Below are 18,994 nucleotides of genomic sequence, written 5' to 3'. Positions count from 1 at the left end.
ACTGCGTTTTTATTTTTTTGGAAGTCACCAGAAAATAATAAAGTCAAAAATAATAAAAAAGGAAACATAACTGACCAACACACATAGTGGTTTATTGTGTCTTATATTCTCATTTAGTTACGGAGTTGTGGTTGTTGCTCTTTATTATGTACAATAATTTATTAGATTAGCTGTTGTAAAACTGCGTATTCAGTAATCTCATATATATATATATATATATATATATATATATATATATATATATATATATTATATAAAAATGAGGAATATATATATTCCTCATTTTTACTTAGAACTGTTGTATAAATTCATGAATTTAATTACAAGCTTATGTGCTATAACAGTTGCAAATGTTCCAGAGGTGTGTGTTGAAAGAAAAAGAAAAAAAACATCAAAAACTCACAAACGCCAAGTGAGAATTTCAAGGTCAGAAATGACTGAGAACATGGGAGGCCCAGGAACTTTCATCATCAGTGAAGAGGGAAGGATTTGTAGGATAGCTGGTGGGCTGACAGTAGATGGTGGTGTGGGGCATTTAGGGGTGATGGTTGAGGGCGAGTTATTCTGGACATGCGTGATGGCGTTCATATCTTGAGGTTCTTTATAGTTTCTGTTCTCTTCTTGAGCAGATCTCCCACCTCCTGTAGGGAGCGGAGGTAACTGCACTGCACCTTATCCGTAGCAGCTTTCGTAAACGACACTTCCTCCTGAAACACATGAAAGAGGAGGTGAAACCTCACAGCCGGGCGGGAGATACTACAGTTAAACTTTGGATTTGAGGCTTAAAAGATTTAAGATCTGTAATATCCAAACCCTGTTATGTCTTTCTGCAAATTAAGGTATAAATTCAATCCTAATAGAAAATATCTAATGATTAGTAGTTTCAGGCAAGAAGGTCCTGGGTTTGAATCCACCATATGGGCGGGGCCTTTCTGTGTGTGTCGTTTCTGTCCGGGTATTCCGGCTTCCACCCATGGTCTTCTAAATTGCCCATAGGTATGAATGTGAGTGAATGATTATCTGTGTTAGCCCTGTGACAAACTGACAAACTATCCTTCCTCTCGTCATATGGCAGCTGGGACAGGCTGGAGATTTTGTCAGCTACCAAACCTGTGTTTGTTTCTATTTAAAAAACAAAAACAGAACAAAAACATATTTTTCTCTGCACTAACCTGTGTGTATCCTTCCAAAGTTAAAGTGGACAATTTAAGTGATGTCATGGCAGTCTCTTGGCCCTTTATATGCTCCATGGCCTGTGTCAGCAGGTCTTGCAAATTCCCTGTCAGCTCCTGGAAGCCACACATCACCACTGGCTGGAAAAGAAAAGACACAACAACAGTGTTCAGGGCAAGTAGGTGGACAGCAGAGTATTGTTTATGAGTCCATATGCAGATACAGTACACCTAAAAATGGAAGGAGTGAAAGGGGCAACTGTACCAGAGCTGTGTTTGCATCCTTTTTCTTCTTTTTCTTTTTCTGTAAACTAGTCTTCAGTGGTCGAAGGATCTTGGCACAGTAACTAGCCATCCACAGAACTATGCACACGGTCTGAGCAAAATAAAGTGGTGTATATTATAGACAGCATGAGATTTGGTAGAAAACAAGTTGTAAACTGCGTGTGTAGAAACTCAGATGTTTCACCTCAACAAAGAAGACTAGGTTTTCTAATAAGGACGGCTGGGTTTTTAATTTGCCTTCTTTCATTTCCAATAAATCTCCTTTGCATTTATTCAGGATTTCTGTGGACAGAGGAGGAAAACATGAAGCATCCCAGATGTGCAATAATGTTTATTTTTGATAAAGAAAACCATCTAGTGACTCACCTTGAAGCTGAACTACTATTGATTTGAAACCGTTACAGATCTGTGTCTGAAGCTCGGATGACCCATCTAGGAGGGTAAATAAGGAGGAGTGGAGAGAAGAAAATCATCAGGCTAAATCCAATTAGTTTGTTAGTCTTCATGTTACCATTGTCTCTTCTTACCAAGTCCAGCCGTCTCGAGCTCATGTAGGTGGACAGACAACTGCAGGGCTGCAGCCTGACACTGACAGCTTCCACTGGACAAAGCTAGGACCAGACGGGTCGAGGGTGGTCCCAGGAATGGATACTGGAATAACAACATCACCATTACAGCAAAGCACTCCAGTCCGCGCAAATGTACAGCAAACGTCATGTGAAAATATGGATGACGTAGAGATTTGGTCGAAACTCTCATCTGACCACTTGGTGTTGGTGTAAATTAGGTTAATTCCAGTTACCCTGTGCAACATGGATCCAAAACATTTGGGGAGGATGTTAAAATTGATACATGACAATAATTAAAAGATCATAAGGTGTATTCCTGATCAAAGAGTTTCCGTTTAAGATCGTTTTACTGCTGACTGGGACACGGTGAGCACACCATCACCACACACACTAACCAGCTGGAGGAGATTTCTTGTTGAAATATTGTGCCTTTGTATTGTTTGATTCTTGAATCTAAAAATAAACTGTTAGTTGCCCAACAGTCACGATTTTAAAACTCAAATCGGACAACTCTAGACTAATGCACTGGCTCCTTTCTGGAGAACAGAATTCATTTTGTGCAATCAGTGATGCATTTTCTGGGCAAACGTGTGGACTAAGAAACAGACAGCTGAGATTCAGACTTTTATGTGTCTAAAAGAAAAATCCTTCAAATTCGTTAGAATGCATATGCCATCACCTTTCATGTTTAAAAACAATAAATAAATAAAATAATCACTCTTTGCCTTCTCTTTCATGTATTGCTGTGAAGTGAGCCTTTGTATATGGGACAAAGGAGTCAGTGAGGTTGACTTCAACTCAAATGTATTTGTGTAGTATAAAATAATACAGTCGCCTCAAGGCACTTTATACTAAACGGTAAAGACGCTACAATAACAGAGACTTGCTTGTTTGTGTGCACCTGTATGTGTTTTTCTGCCATCTGAGCTGCTGTCTGTAGAGTCTGGTTCAGCTGGGAGAGCAGGCTGCTGAGAATTGAGGTCTTGTCTCCCACTCCGTTCTCATTAGATATCTCAGAGTTTTGCTGTGAGGGCATATGTGCCAACGCAGCCAATGAGGCGAGGAGGCGAAGTGTTAGAGAACGTATTCTGAGCCACATGGACTCTTCCTCTAGAGACTGACGTCTGTGTTCATCTGTTAGCTGTCTGTAAACAAAAGAGTAGCACAGGGTTGGATTGGAGACTGTGAGTGAGTACCAGCATCTCTGTAACCAAACCCCCCCCCAAAAAAGGACTATACCTGTCTTTAGGATCCCAGCACGTAAAAACAGTTAGGTCTCTGTTGTCCCTCATACTATCCCAGGGGATGTCATCCTCTTCGGCAGACAAAGACATGGCCTTCACACTCTCTTCCAGACTCAAGACACTGCAAAACAGAAAAATACAACATCACAATCAACTATAGATAGAAATCCACAAGTTGATGTAAATTATTGTGAATATTCTTACATATCAGCCTCAAGGAAGAGGTCGAGCAGCATCCTCTCAGTGCGGACCTGGGCAAAGTGCAGCGACTGGTTTAACCTGTTTCTGAGAGCAATGAACTCTGGGATTTTCTCAAACGCTCCATACTTATATGCCTGGATGATATACTCTGAGGTCTGGTGGAAAGAAGACAGAGGCAAAGGAGAGATAAATAAGGAAGGTAACGTAAGAGCAGGAGATCCAGTAAAAGTCTCTGCAGTTAAATCACAAAGAGGGATAGACTTACATCTTTCTGGTTCGAGTGGAAAAACCTGAGGGAGAAATTACAGGACTGGGAGGCTGCAGCAAACTGACCCAGTGACTCAGCATAGCGCGTTAACAGAAAACTGCAAAAATTAAAAAGATGTTTTTAATTAAAGTATCTGAGTCAAAGCTCAGATCATTTCCTTGGGGATTAATAAGGTATTCTGATTCTGATGAGGGCAAGGACACATTCATCCAAAGTACAAAATTAGTCCGAACATTCTTTTAATAATGGATTGGATTTATATAGCGCTTTTCAAGGCACCCAAAGCGCTTTACAATTCCACTATTCATTCACTCTCACATTCGCACACTGGTGGAGGCAAGCTACGGTTGTAGCCACAGCTGCCCTGGGGCAGACTGACAGAAGCGAGGCTGCCATATCGCGCCATCGGCCCCTCTGGCCAACAGTAGGCGGTAGGGTAAAATGTCTTGCCCAAGGACACAACGACCAGGACAGAGAACCCGGGGATTGAACCAGCGACCTTCCGGTTACAGATACGCTTCCCAACCCCCTGAGCCACGGTCGCCCATTTTACTCCAAATTAGGGCTGCCACAAACGATTATTTTGATAGTCGACTAGTCACCGATTATTTTTGCAATTAGTCGACTAATCAGATCATGCATCCATTGGACGTAAAACGTACAACTTATTGCACCAGCATGTATCTGCTCTTATATAACCATCATTAGCTTACAGCTTTAAGTGTTTAAGGTATGTGCTAACTAAAAATAAAAACAAGATGATAGTTCATTAAAATTTAATGAAATTTGCAGATTGTTTCGGTGGAGTTTAATAAACTCAGCCGTCTGCTCCTTGCTATCTAAAATATAACAGGACACCGGATTATATTCTCGAGCATCTCACACTTCTGATAATCAGCCGTCTGCTTGACGTTTATTCAGCTGTCTAAAAACTATAACTTTAATCTCAGCCAAACAGATTTACTCAGGAACAAATAAAATACTGAAAAAAGCCAAACAATAACATTTTTAAGTTATCTAAGTGACTTATATATCATGTTTAACCTGAGTAGCGAAAGACGGGGGTGGGTTTGAAAACGATTTGCCGGGAGTCCGGTGTTCTCACCGGCTCTAGTGAGCCTTGAACCCCGGCTAGTTATCGAGCTGGTGGGTAACAGACGTCTCCGAAAACGTCGGCGCGCTTTTGAAAATATGTGGTGTCTTGATAAACTGAACAGATATTTGAGGTTTACACAGCTACATTCTCGCCTGAAAATATGTTAAACATTTATTTTGTGACCCAGAAAGAATAATAAGAGTGATATTAAAACGAACTAGATGCCACCATTGTTGGAAACTGAGCAGGAATTCCGGGATAGGTCGGGCCACGAAGTATACACCCGACCCATCCTTCAAATCTGGGGAAATGAAGGGTGCATTTGTCGGCCGCATTTGTCAGAGTCTTCGAATTTGGACAGTCTTTGTCGTGTCGCTGTAACGTAATCGGCCTACAAATGCGGGCACAGGGGGATACGGGTCCTGAATTTGGACACAGCTACGATACCGGACACAGCTTCTTCTTCTTTGGGGATTTAACGGCAGCTGGCATCCTTGTACATGCAGTGCTGTCATCTTCTGTTTCAGTCCGTTATTACACTCTTAAATCCTACTTATTCCTACGTCTTTTGGGATCTTACAAAGCTTCAAACGACGTGTCGACTATTAAATTAGTCGTCGACGATTTTGATAGTCAACGTAGTTGTGACTAGTCGACTAATCGTGGCAGCCCAACTCCAACTTTACATTTGATTCAATTGATTCATTTTTATTTTATATAAAATTGAATTGAAGTCAGTTTCCTAACTTAAGGAATACTATAGCTGTAATGTTGCAAACGATTGAAGCAACTACCAATTAAAGTGAAGTATGCTGCTGACCGACATATGACATGGTAGCAGACATGTTAGATAGATAGATAGAACCAGAGCCTAGAACACCAAGGAGCGACCAACCATCGGCAACAAAGTGTTGTGTGACGAGAAATCTGCTTTCTTTCCATGTTTCACCAAAGAAACATGTTCTGTACTGACCCTATGGTGTCATGCTGTACATGCTTGGCATCCAGGCTTGAGTAAAGGTCCACTACAGGCTCAAACGCTCCCAGTCGACAGTACAGGAGCAGTAACAGCAGCTTGAACTGGGCGTTGGAAGGACTGTGAGATAGTCCCTCCTGGAGGAGACCCAAACACTGCCACATCATGTCCTCATCTCCTACAGGCATACAGATACACACATTTAGACACATCACATTACTGAGAGACAGGAAGTTCTGCACTGAAAAAGAAAAACTCACCAGTCTCTGTCCATAAGTCAATGTATACATGAGCGACCATGAGACAATACATATCAGAAAACTGCAGCTCCGTCTTTAGAGTGTTCTTTCCTGTTGAACAGAGAGACCAAGAAGTCAGAACAAACAAAAACATGCACAAGGAACACAACAAAAATCTTTAAAAGTGTTCAGTTCTTGTACAGTAAAGTCACCCTACCCTACAATTCTTAGAATGTTGACTGCAAACGTCCAACAAAGTCTCCTTTATATCTTAAAAAACATGCCAAATATGACCAAGAAAAGTATGCTTGTCTGTAAAAATGAAAATGAAAAAATGAAGCCAATACCCAAGTGGTACACGTTGTATATGAAAGACAGACAAAGCCACCGTGATGTCACCTACCGGTTAGTGAAGACCTACTATCTGAAACTTCAAGCTGAGCATTTTTACCTTCACCTTATTAGCTAACCGTAAACTGAGGGACACTATCTGCTCATTGGCTAACAGCTTATCAATCATAGCAAAGCATACCCTGTGTTTATCGTCCCTTTTTATTCAAATTGGGACTATAACTTACAAAATGGCCTTTAGTTTGTACTCAATATTGGTCACTGAGACCACAAAGTCATTAGGCAATTGTTGCATACGTGTCTATATATTTGGATGTCTTATTGCAAACATCACAGGAGCTCCCTCTTGCTAATTAGAAAGAATACATGTTTGCTTTGGCTATTAGATGGACTGTTAGCAGTCCATCTAATAGCCACTTTGGGTTGGCTTAAAAAGAAAAAAACCAAACCAAAACAAAAAAACCCAACATCTTAAAATGTCTCATTTTAGTAAAGTAATACAGATAATTAGCAGATGCACCTGTGGTATCAATTTGAAACTCCTGAAGCTCGTTTCATTCTCAAGTTACTGCATTCATAAACTTAAATGTCCACATTGCCCGCCCACCTTGGCCTTTTACGGCTGTGGAGTAACAAAACATGACAGCAGCTTAAAAAAACAAACAAACAAAAAAACCCAAACATCTGACACTTAAAAATTTTAAGTCCGTAAACCAATAGATGACATAACGTTACCAATGTCTTTATATTTTACAGTCTATGTCATGCATAACTGCAGTTTTATAACTTTATTGAACACACAAAAATGTATGAAAGCACTTTTTTATTCCTGGGATTTCTGAGAAAGAAGCCCTATTAGTAATCAACTATCGGCATGTTCAACTGGACGCTGCTGTTATCAGAAGAAATGTGCCAGCAAACAAGGAAGGCATTCACACTTTGCTGTTGACAACATCACATATCTGTCTGGCTCCACGACAAGATTTCACACCTCTTGGCTGTGGAAAATCTGATGATCCTGAAGGAATGTCAATCTTATGGGTCTAAGAGTGAATAAAAATGTTGCTCTCACCAAACTTAAGCCCATGATGATAGTGAGCCTTAAGCTCTGTGATAAGATGAAGTTTGCCATCCACGTCGAGGGAATGATGCAGCCCTAGTGCGCGGCTCAGCTGACACACACACAAATGCCTCTGCAGCGCTTTGGTGTCCTCTGGAAAAGCAAATCCTTCCTCTTCCTGGTTGCCCAGTGGAACTGCCTCACTAAGATGATTAATGAACTAAAAAGAATTCAAAGACAGAAATGTGTTTCACGACCACGCTTTTCATTCTGCAAGAGGCAGTTCCACAGTTCTGCTTTAACTTTCTCTCACCTGAACGTGCTGCTCAGGAGACAGCAGGTGTAGGTATATTTTTAGGTCAGTGATGCAGCAGGGCTTGTCTCCAAACTTGTTGAAGAATTGCACCATTAACTCTAAAGGCTCACCTATTTATGGCCAACCAACAGACTGTCAGACTGAGGCAACAGGACATACATAAATACATGCTTATTCAGTATATGTGTGTGTATGTGTTTTACCTAGCAGGCTTTCCTCAGGACAGCCTCTTTCTCTCAGTCTGTGCATTAATTCAAGACGAGCCAAGTAAGGCCCTCTGAGTGAGCGGGACTCTTTGCTGTCCTCCCCCTTAATCCTCTCCTCCACGAACCTCACCACCTCAACCACAGTGTGATGTACTGAACCCTCTGAACAGCTACAGGATGGACAGAAAAAAACAACTTCAGAGTGGACAAGATATAATATTATGAGAAATAAGAGATAAATTGGACATATATAATATTATATAATGTGTAATTTGTAAAAAAATATCCTCTATGAAGTTTGGAGAACAGCACAGCAGACGGTCATAGACACAAGGGGTTCCACATCTTGTTTGTCTTGCTGAAGGATGTGTGTATTTTTTAAATTAATAATTCATTTAATAATTGGCTTGGCTTTCAGCAACTAGTAGGGATTTTTAAGGTTAAATAGGAGGAATACCTTAGTGAAGGGACTTTTAACCACAAGGTTGGGCGATTGGACGAATATATCGACGATAGGCTCAGCTTTCCGTTGATCGTTTTTACAAGAGTGATTTATTTATTTATTTATTTGCACATGGGTAAGTTTGCTGATAATGTTGGTTGAAGCTAAGAGAAGCAGCTGCGAACAGATGCACCCTCCTCAGAGTGCACTCAAATGCAGCGATTCATTTACTCCAGCTCACAACAGACAGAAAGAAAGGCAGTAGCCTATGTTCAGAAAAACACAAAAATATTTTATTTAAATAAAAAAAACACAATGGTGGGGAGGGGATCAAAGAGAAACTGGCTTCTTTTTTCCACGATAACAGTGTTTACAGGCTGTTCCAGTGTTTATCTGTCTTACACACTCGATCAAACAACAAAAATTAAAAAGTTAAAAATCAAAATGTCTCTTTCATAACATAAAAAAAACAAAAAACAACCTCCAACGTAATGTTAAGTCTTTTGTGCGATTTGGCGCATCTCAAATATATAAATGAACAATCCAAAAAGTAGCTATATTAATACTGAAACAAACAAGAAAAGAAAGTAAATTATTAAATATTAAATTAAATATTCCTTCCAAACCAGACTTACAAGTTCTAAACGCGCAAATCAGTCCGTGCATGATTATACTGCTCCTCCCATCAAAAAGTCAGCGCATGCGCAAATATATTCCGTCCAATAATCGTTGGTTATTGGACGGACGATTTTTGGTTGGAAAACCGAATTGCCCAACCTTATTTAACCATCATGTGTGGGTTTTGTTAAAGTAAGGGAACAGATGCAGAGTTCACACAGATGGAAATCTTTATGCATTCAAACTCAAACACCTGTGTACTCACTGTTCGCCTTCTTCTGGCGGGCTCCACGACTGATCCACCAAGTGAAAGAGAGAGTCAAAGTAAGCCGGGTAGAACTGCCAATCATCAGGACTGCAAAGAAACACATTTTTTTGGTTGTTGTTGTTGGCTGATATCTGTACTCCATCAGAAGTGATGTGCATCGACTGATGTCATGTTCTGATCAGTTATTGGTCTTGGACAGCTTGTGCACTGTTAAGATAAAAGCTCACTCACTTTTTAAGCAGCAGTTTGTGGGCCAAAGCGTTGCACTCTGGCCAGCGTTGCAGTCGCTTGTACAGCATCATACATTTGTTTTCTCTGCTCTGCAGCTCACTGGTCAGCTTCTCTGTGCAAAAATACAAGTATTAGCTGAAGAAGAATTTCAGAATGCACAGCATCAGATTTATAAGCCATGCGTGCCACATTACTTCAAACTATCCCTGTTATTTTATTGAGAATGCTGTTTAACACTTTATGTACTCACTACAGCTTACTTTAGATATAAATAACTTTTACTTCTTCCTGCCAAACATGACTGATACTATTTCAAAGTGTTAATGTCACATGGTCAATTTAAGAAAGTGTGTGTGTTTGTGAGTGTGTGTGGGGATCTACCTACCCCCAAGTGGGCCCCGGATCACTTCAAGGGCCTCTACACATTTCCCCAAGCGTTCTAGGATCATAAAATACAGTTGCACCTACAGAACACAAAAGTTAAAGTGAAAAAGTAAGGACTGTGCAATATTCTAACATTTGTATTTTCATCTTAAACATGTGTAATGAGCAGTTAACACTAAAGTGCAGAATTCAGGGGGTTTTTTTCTGGCAACTAATATGCCATGGGTTTCATTCACTAAAAGTCTTTTTAATGCCAACATGACTACTGTAACTTAAAATATAAGACTCTCTCAACTGTTAATGAAAATCCAAAGGAAATTCTGAATTTTAAAAAACAAGTTGAGTAACTGGGATTTTGCCAGAATCCTGCTGTCCATTTAAGTTGGTTTCCCATTGTCATAACACTGAAGTCATAAAGCCAACATACTCACCTCTGCTTCTGCTTCAATCTTTTCCTCCTTGACCATTTTTTCCACCATGCGTTCAGCCAGAGGCAGGAACATGGTCTGAGCCAACTTTTCATCTTGGGCTGAGATTGCCTTAGAAACAAGCACACAGTACTTATACTGTCTGTTACCAATCATTCTAATATTTCAGCACTCATGTTATAAAAGCTTTCCTGTACCTGCATCACAAGACTCATGACCGACCAAAAGTAATAGGGATTCTTCGGGACAATTTTATACAAGGCCATTCCTGCCTGTAAATAGGAGGATGTAGCCATTAATACATTAATTCTGCTTCTAAATCAATTGAATTCATTTTCAGGGGAGCCCATAAACCTGCTTGTTGCTCATATGTGCTCTTTTTGAGCTGTCTCACCTGCTGCATCTTTTTGTATTCTCCCACACGAGCGTACGCCATGAAGAGGTGAGAGTGATACTCCTCGCTTAGAGGAACCTTCTTCACTGCAGCCTCATACAGCTTGGTGACCAACTCAGCTGTGGACAACACACACATATTCAATATTCAGTCATCCAATGTTAATACCAGCTTTCATGTGTGCGCATATATACTCACGACGATGCATCTCTCTGTACAGTATAGTCAGAGCCTGAAGCGAGTTGTCATCAGTGGGCTCGAGAGTGGCCACTTCCTGGGCTAAAGTGAAAGCTTCATCCTGCTTTCCAGTCCTCTGAAGGCCAATCGCCTTCAGGACCTGGAGGAAGCAGAAAAGACTGAGTTATAAAACTGAATGAGAAGGAAAAGGCAAAAAAAAAGAAAAAGATAAACATTACAGATTTCATTGGCACGAATAAAATGGCAAGCCATTGCAGAGGTTTTCAGTTAGAGCTAGAAGCACAATGGCAACCCAAACAAAGGTTTTCAACAAGACAGTTCCAAAGACAAGGATGCACTAAGAACCGAAAACCTTCTGATGTCAAAAACATTTTAATAAACAAATTAAATTTCTGCTGTCTTGATCATTTTAGAGCTCCACCTGTAACACTGCAGCAGTGGCCCACCTGTAGTTCAGTGTACAGTGTGCCTTAAGCATGAATTTACAGTATTGCAATGATACTCTGCCACTTTGGCTGATGATTGGCTGATTGCTTGCAGTCGGGGAATGGCCCATCTGACTGCAGAGAGCTCTTTCATTGATGGAGGCAGGGTAATATAAGTGATTGTGATACAGCTTCAACTCCAGGATGAAACCTGGAAATTCTCCCAGCTTCTGGCTTCACTTGGGAATTGGATCAACCCAGAATGAGACTCTTCCTTTTCTTTTTTAAGAAACATCAGGACCTTCTCATGATTGCCTGATGCTGACTTCATTTTTTTTTTCCACGGTGAGTTTTCAACTAAAAAGCAAAGCGTTTAGTGTTTATATATGTTATCTGAATTTCCTGTTGTTTTTTTGCAGCGGTGTGAAATGGCTTTAACTGTTACATTGCTACAGGCTGCAAAAAAATAGCGAATGCCAACATCTTTATGCTTTTGTTGTTTTAGAAAATAATTTTGAGATGAGACTGTGATTATGACTTGATACCATTGTCACACCTTGGACATACAGAAGTCGTTTGATCATATAAAAACACACACACACACACACACACACACACACACACACACACACACACACACACACACACGAGCTCTGGAGAAAAACAATGCTGAGGGACAACAATGTGGAAACTTGATGGGCTGACCCAACACACAAATACTGGATGTGTGTTACTGTGTGTCCAAGCGGACTTCAAAAAGAATATAACAAGAATAAACGCTCGGCCGTCGGGTCTCCTGCCTTCTGTGTAACCAACAGAGTATTACTGAGGAGTTAGAACCAACAGAGTCTCGTGGACTAAGGATGTAGACTTGCTACATCCTTAGCAATCTTATTTTTATTGAATGAGCCACATTGCTCCTATTGGCTGCCTTTCTCTGTCACTCACAGACCTCTTGCTGAAAGGGGCGAGTGCAGTAGCATTTAAAGCTACAGAAAAATCAAAGGATTGATTTTAAGTGTGCCATATTTTCCAAACAACACGGTAATAACGACGGCCCGCTAGCATGCTCTACCAAAAATGGTGCTTTGTTGTGTATCTGACGGACGAAAGCTAAACCAGTTCCACACCACTGAAGTTGCAACATTTTTACAAACCAATTCTGGTTCATCCATTTCATTTAACGATCCGCTTTCGCTCTTCTCATTCTGCGTCACCGCCATGTGCGTATGTAAACATAGGCACTGCGCATGCGCGTTTTACCCATATTCTATCGCGATATTTCATTTTCCTATCGTTCACCGGTATTACCGTGAACGGTATGATATAGCCCAGCCCTAGTATTTAGTGCTGAAACTTGTAATATACATTCTGGGAACAGGGAATAACAATAACACATATCCCGAAGTGTTAAGATATGGGACCTTAACTTTAAAAACAAGATGGGAGAAAAAGTAACAAGAAACAATATAAATTTGGCCAACGGTAGAGATTTTGACTATACCGCTCTATCGCGAGTTGATGACGCATGGTGTTGATGACGTCATCAAGCTGCGCCTGTTTTGGTTGAAAGCATTGCAGCAGCTGCAAACAACATCATCTGCAAATTATGCCAGGCGACAGTAATGGCAAAGAGTCGAAGCACTTTTGGAATATGGGGAAAGCCAAAAACTGCGCTTCCTCCACTTCCGTACCATTAATTCATTAATGCTGAATTCTCTCGCAGCTGCAGCAGTTGTTGCAGTATATTAATGACTAACCTCATATTGTGGATGGATTATCTCAGTTGTTCTCCTAACTGAAGTTTGGTCCGTTTATAGCATCCTACCATGCAATTGCATTTGTCCCTAACCACCAGAAACCCTCACGTTAACTTTTATCGAGTAGAAAAAAGTTTGCGTTCATCCTTCAGCTTCACTGTGCTAATGTTATGCTAACGTAGCTGTTTTGCTAGCGATCAAGTAGCACATCATTATATACGAGCTAGTCCCTAGTAACCCTACAAATGTCACTGCTGTTTAGTTTTCTGTCTTCATTTATGTTGGAAGTGACAGCAGAGCTGTACGTTTTAAGTTTTTCAGAAAACTCAGTCAGAACATGCTATATCATGTTTAGGTGGAAACTAGCGAGCTAACTTCCTGCTAACTTCTAACTCCGTTGAATTTCATAAATTCTGTTTTCATGGATGTCTGGATGTTAAACTTAATTGTTACACCTGGTAAAGCAGCAACACTGATCATTTTATTAAAGATAAAAAAATTTAGACTGTTGTTAACTGTCAGTGATGCCGCAGTGTTCGTTTGACTTTGGGACCTGAAGCTGACAGAGTTTTGGACCCAGATTACTCCGCAAGGCCCTCGAGTACAGCAGCCGTAATGCTCCGACAATCCATCAAGCGGTGCGCCTTCATAGCTTACTAAAGTCGTACTAAAGACAGATTTCTGCGCACACTGTCGATTTTTGAGAAAATTAAAGGATTTTAAGTGTGCCTTATAGTGTGTAAAATACGTTCTACAGAAGAAAAGAAATATATCGCGATATATATCGTTACCGCACATGCTTCAAATTATACCGTGATATGGATAGTAGACCATATCGCCCAGCCCTAGATCAAACCAGTAAAACAGTTTATTTTGGTGATCTGCAGCGGAGATGAAAGTCAACTTCAAATTTTCAAACTGTTGGACATCTAAAGTGTTACCAGAGTGAGAGTTAGCCGAGTTAGCTGAGAGAGTTAGCTATCATTGTGGGACTGAAAATCCAGAGTGTCTATAAGCCCAAGATTAGTAAACTCAGTTTTTACTAACACCGGGATTATACTTTCTACATCCTTGAATTTCATTAGACGGCAAGTGTGAGTGTCCACATTAATGTTTTTTGTGACTGTGCAGACTGCTCCGAGAATTTACATTACAAATATACATTCACTCTAGACCGGGGGCTTCAAAAAAGCATAACAAGTATGACTACTCAGCTATCAGGTTTCCAGCAGGCTTTGTCTGCAAATAAGTATAATGGAGGCCCAAATCTGCCTTTTGGACCATGCCCACTTTATTAAGAAGAGAAAAAAAGGGGACAAACTGAACAGCGGTTTGGGAAAATGCCACAGCCCTACTCCTGAGACATGCTGAACTGACAAGGGTACCTCTGATCTGTTGTCCAGACGTTATTTTAATTCTGTGACTTTAAGACAGCTGTCCAGTCCTGCTGCAAATCTCTAATAGTGTGCATGAATATTCTGCTTTACAGGTGCTAGATGTGCATGAATCCACTGGATTATTGCAACACCTGTAACTAGCACTGAAATTCAAGCCTGAGCAAAACCTTGATGCGTCCCTCTTCATATTTTGGGACTTCAAATAATGTGATTATTAGAGCAGATGAGCACTGACACTAAAATTTTATAAAATGTACTGTTTTTTAATACATAAGCTCCACTGACCTACAGACCTGTACAGGTTCCTTGCAACAGTGGAGGAACCCTCACAGAACACCAACAGAGCTCAACACTTTCAGCATGAACAGTCATTTAGTCACCCACCTTGGCACAGTGCAGGTCCTTATGTTTCTTCAGCAGTTTATCTGCCTGCTGTATCGCCATTTTGTTATTGCCATTGTCAAGGTAATCTGGGAAGCACAAGAACAACATTGCTTTTATTTGATATTTATTTGGGGGATTGACAAAGTAATTCAGAAACTATTTTGGTTTTGGATTCATTTTTTTCCTGTTTTCTAAGCAAAAACATCAGAGTGGGCCCGGCTTATCAGGGTTCGTGTTGCAGAGCAGGATAGTATTTTCAAGGGTTTGGAACGCTGTTTAAACAAAATTTGAAATTTTACCATATTAATCTGGGCTACAGATGCTTTCACGTCTAACTGACCTGTAAAAATGATCCACAGATAATGAAAATAACTGCCAGTAAATCTTTCATTATAATTAAATACAGCTTATCTTAGTGAATGGTTAAAGTATGCGGCTTCAGACATAGATAAGAGATACCTCAGTACAGCTGAGTGCCAAAATTAACCGTTCCAGACAGCAGTGTGATTATGTCAAGTCTATTCTCTCGGTTTAAACTGTCATCACAGGAGGGAAAAGTTGCCAAATCCTACAGAAACCAGGGGAAACCTGAGGTGTACTTAAGACCCGGTATTGATCAAGTTTCAGCTCTAAGTTGCAGTGAAACTGTAATAACTGCATTACAGTTTAAGCTTCACTCCCAAAGTAACACGGGGGGGGCAAAAATCCCCCGCGCGCACACGCACGCAGACATGTATACACACATAAAACAACGCGTATTTTCGGTTTGTAGACTTGAAATACTGTTTTATTTTCCATCAGTGCAAAACTAGCAGTAAAAGAAATTAAAACAGCTTCAACTGGTGTGAACTGTTTTAATTTCCCCTCACGGAACAACACCAAATAGTCCATTATTTACGTTATTCATCAGCACTGTTACTGAAAGGTCCGCGAGCTGACAGCTAGCTAGCTAGCAAGCATTACATCTCAACCGCTAGAGTTAGCTTGAAGCATTGTCCTTAAACTACTATGAACCTAAATTTAGCTGGGAGTTAACAGTGGAACCTTCAGTCTGCTACAAAACAACTAAAGCGTCACAGTGGCATTAATCGCAAAGGAAATGTATGTCAGACAGAGGAAGCCAACTTGCATCAACGAACAACTTTTCTTTTTCTCAACCTGCAGCATGTGCAGGAGCTTATTGATTGACTGCAGCTTAGCTGACACACTAGCAAGCTAAGCTACGCTGTTAAATAGCGCCCATTAGCTAGAGGAGAAAGCACTTCGACTTTGAGAACGAGTCAAGCCGAACGACAAATAATGTCCACATGTTTCATTGCAACAACACCACCGAGAATCTCTATAGATTTAAAAGGGACAGGCTGTTTCATTCAGAGACCCGACACTGGAGATGTGTTCTACCCCGGCTTGGTTGAAAACCGGGTAAGGTGCACTGTCATTGGGCGCTGCGGGCAGCAGAGTCCGTGGCTGCAGCTGGAGGGGCCGCATTGCTGCCCCACGACTCCAGCAGCCTCTAGTTTAAACATATTCCCCAGGACAGGCCACAGCTGTGTTTACCGAACCTCCACACACAAAGAAATGTGTAACTTTTCATTGAAAACTTACCGTATATAGGTCTGAGCCTCCTGTCGTTTGGATCTTGCACATGGCCTCTCGCCGCCATGGTGTAGTTTACCTGCTGAGTAGATGTTCACGCATGCGTATTCGAAGCGACCTCAGGAAAGACTAAAGGATTTTATTTCTCGCTGAAAACGCAAAAGTATTGTACATTATTGTCAGGATGAAACCTGTCTCAAGTTTTGACTTTAAACCTATAATAATACAATATGCAAAACAGACAGCTTGCTAACGATTAAAAATTTATTTCATAACCAAGGAAAGTAGTTTTAGAATAGTTCGTGTATTTGTGGCAGATTAAATGTTTCGCTATCCAGATAGATAAAAAAGAATTGTAAATATTGTTTAGCTGTGTTTATCACCTAATAAGTAAAAAAACAACAACAACAGTTAGGCTGTGACTCAAAACAAAGCTAATTCGGGGCCACAAATTGTAGTAAGACTGGCTATTTTACTAATAATTCAGATTTAGTCAAAGCCCGGCTTTTAAGATTTTAGATCATAATTACAAGTTAAAAACTGAAACGTATTCAATCAAAGCTCAAAGTTAACAGATACAAAGCATAAAAGCAAAGCCAGCCTTTTTTACTATAGTTTTTGTAAGATTACAGGATGACCCTTGTCATTTTATATATTTTAAATTATTTAAAATATATAAAATATAAGCTGAATACTCAAGAACAGAGTAAAATAAAACCATATTCTTATTTCAGCCGCTAGGGGTCGCCCCCATAGATCATCTGTCTCTTTTTTTCCCTTTTTTTTTCTTTTTTTAAATTGAAATAAATTTTCATATACAAAACAAGTCAAGGAAACAGACCAGAATTGTAACAATTTGCATTATAAAGATGGTGAAGCAAGTCATAACTTTACAGGGAGAAAATAAAAGTTTCTAGGGTAAAGTAATAAGGAACATAGACCTTTTGACACAGGCAGGAAAATTAGAATAGCAAGTATTTTGTGATTTTACAGTATAGTACAGCAGTTTTTTATTCATATTTGAAATAAGCTTAAGTGACTTAAAATATTGACAAAAGTAATCCAAAAAGACGGTAAACATAGGAGAGGCATTCTTCCACTTTCATAAATGAATGAAAAACTTACATAGCACTATTACAAAATTGACAACATCTGAGATTTCAGAATCCAGCATGTCTAAGAACATCCTTAGATGTGAAGGAAGGTATATTGGAAATGGAGTGAAACCCAACAGTGTATTTCAAACCAAAAAGCATTAACATACTGACAAGTGAAAAATAGATGCTCTAGTGTTTCTGGATCGGAAGAACAGAAAGCACAAGAGTCGGCCTCAAAATTAAACCTTTTATACAGGAGTTCTCCAACTGGATAAATGCCGGATATGATTCTGAAGTGTGTTTCTTTCATTTTAGGCGCAAGTGGGTATTTTAGGTAAAAAGAAAATGACTTTTCTTTCAACATGCTATCAAGATCATGTCTGACATTGACATTGTAGTTGTAGAATACTATTTGCTTAAAGGTATTAGAGATTAACTTATTATTAAATTGTTTGTCCTTTATTGAGGTATTACCTATCGTCAGTGAAGGTAAGCACGTTCTTATTAGTGAATACTTTAAAGTATTTACGATAAGATTTAACAACAGTGTGGGTAGTGCTTTACAAACCTTATTATAATTATTAAATGAAATGTCTATTTTATACTTATCAATAAATTCTTCATAAGATAGCAAGTTTCCGTTTTTATCAAGCAGATCAACAACAAAACATACAGCGCTATCATACCAGTCTGATTTAAATAAGGACTTCTTATTGATGACTATAACCCTATTATTCCACAACACAGAATTGTGAGGTGAAAAATTGTGGGTTAAAATTAGTTTCCCAAAATTCAAAGCTTGCTTATAGAAACTAGACAACTTAAGAGGAATCTTAGATATTTCATAATCACATCTGAGCAGAAAATCGAACCCCCCGACCTTATTAAAGAGTTTGGAATATGGTACCACATAGATTGAGGATAGGAAATGATCATCTGTCTCTCTACTACCCTTTCATCACCTTCTGTCATACCAAACTTCCGCATTTCCTTCTTCACTACGTCATCTATGAATCTTCTCTGTTGTCTTCCTCTTTCCCTCCTTGGCAGCTTCATCTTTTTTGTTTGTATATTTAGTTTTTTCTTGTTTTTCCACCAAGCAGTCACATACTGTAACATTCGGGCATCAATTTAACACAATAACATAAACTCATCCCAAAAGGTTGATTCTGATCATCCGGACGTAGCGTTTTCAGTGGGAGAAACGTTTCGTCACTCATCCTACTGACTTCTTCAGTCTCCGCTGACTGCAGTTTTCCCCAACCTTATAAACAGTACATTTGCACAATAACTGAACCTAGCCGCATAAAAGAACAACGGACTGTCAGGTCAGTTCCTTGATCATTAATATGCAGATTGTCATGACCATTGATCAACCACCACTGATCA

At 39.8% G+C, this 18,994-nt stretch overlaps 1 protein-coding gene across 1 annotated transcript; it reads right to left on the bottom strand.

Annotated features, from left to right (window-relative positions):
• Positions 1-281: 281 nt before the first annotated feature.
• Positions 282-16,609, bottom strand: naa25 (N-alpha-acetyltransferase 25, NatB auxiliary subunit). Its single transcript, XM_006804690.3, has 24 exons — positions 16,518-16,609; positions 14,913-14,998; positions 10,947-11,085; positions 10,749-10,867; positions 10,552-10,626; positions 10,358-10,465; positions 9,928-10,006; positions 9,543-9,654; positions 9,309-9,398; positions 7,981-8,153; positions 7,775-7,887; positions 7,474-7,681; positions 6,072-6,161; positions 5,809-5,989; positions 3,737-3,836; positions 3,475-3,626; positions 3,266-3,391; positions 2,928-3,171; positions 1,985-2,108; positions 1,824-1,889; positions 1,642-1,739; positions 1,438-1,548; positions 1,173-1,313; positions 282-707 (listed from the first exon to the last, which is right to left on the bottom strand). Exons 1-24 carry the CDS (start codon positions 16,573-16,575, stop codon positions 585-587), a joined length of 2,916 nt encoding a protein of 971 aa, XP_006804753.1. The 5' UTR covers positions 16,576-16,609; the 3' UTR covers positions 282-584.
• Positions 16,610-18,994: the final 2,385 nt, after the last annotated feature.

Source organism: Neolamprologus brichardi, chromosome 7, assembly GCF_056152115.1.
Source record: "Neolamprologus brichardi isolate AB-2024 chromosome 7, ASM5615211v1, whole genome shotgun sequence".
NCBI lineage: Eukaryota > Metazoa > Chordata > Actinopteri > Cichliformes > Cichlidae > Neolamprologus > Neolamprologus brichardi.
This window is presented reverse-complemented; position numbering and strand designations above follow the sequence as displayed.

Excerpts from the sequence above, each read along its gene's own strand:
- naa25 (XM_006804690.3), bottom strand. The coding sequence starts at position 16,575 with ATGGCGGCGAGAGGCCATGTGCAAGATCCAAACGACAGGAGGCTCAGA. Across the intron at positions 3,392-3,474 it reads CTCTTCCTTGAGGCTGATAT|TGTCTTGAGTCTGGAAGAGA; the intron begins GTAAGAATATTC and ends TCTGTTTTGCAG. Across the intron at positions 1,549-1,641 it reads ACCTAGTCTTCTTTGTTGAG|ACCGTGTGCATAGTTCTGTG; the intron begins GTGAAACATCTG and ends TATTTTGCTCAG.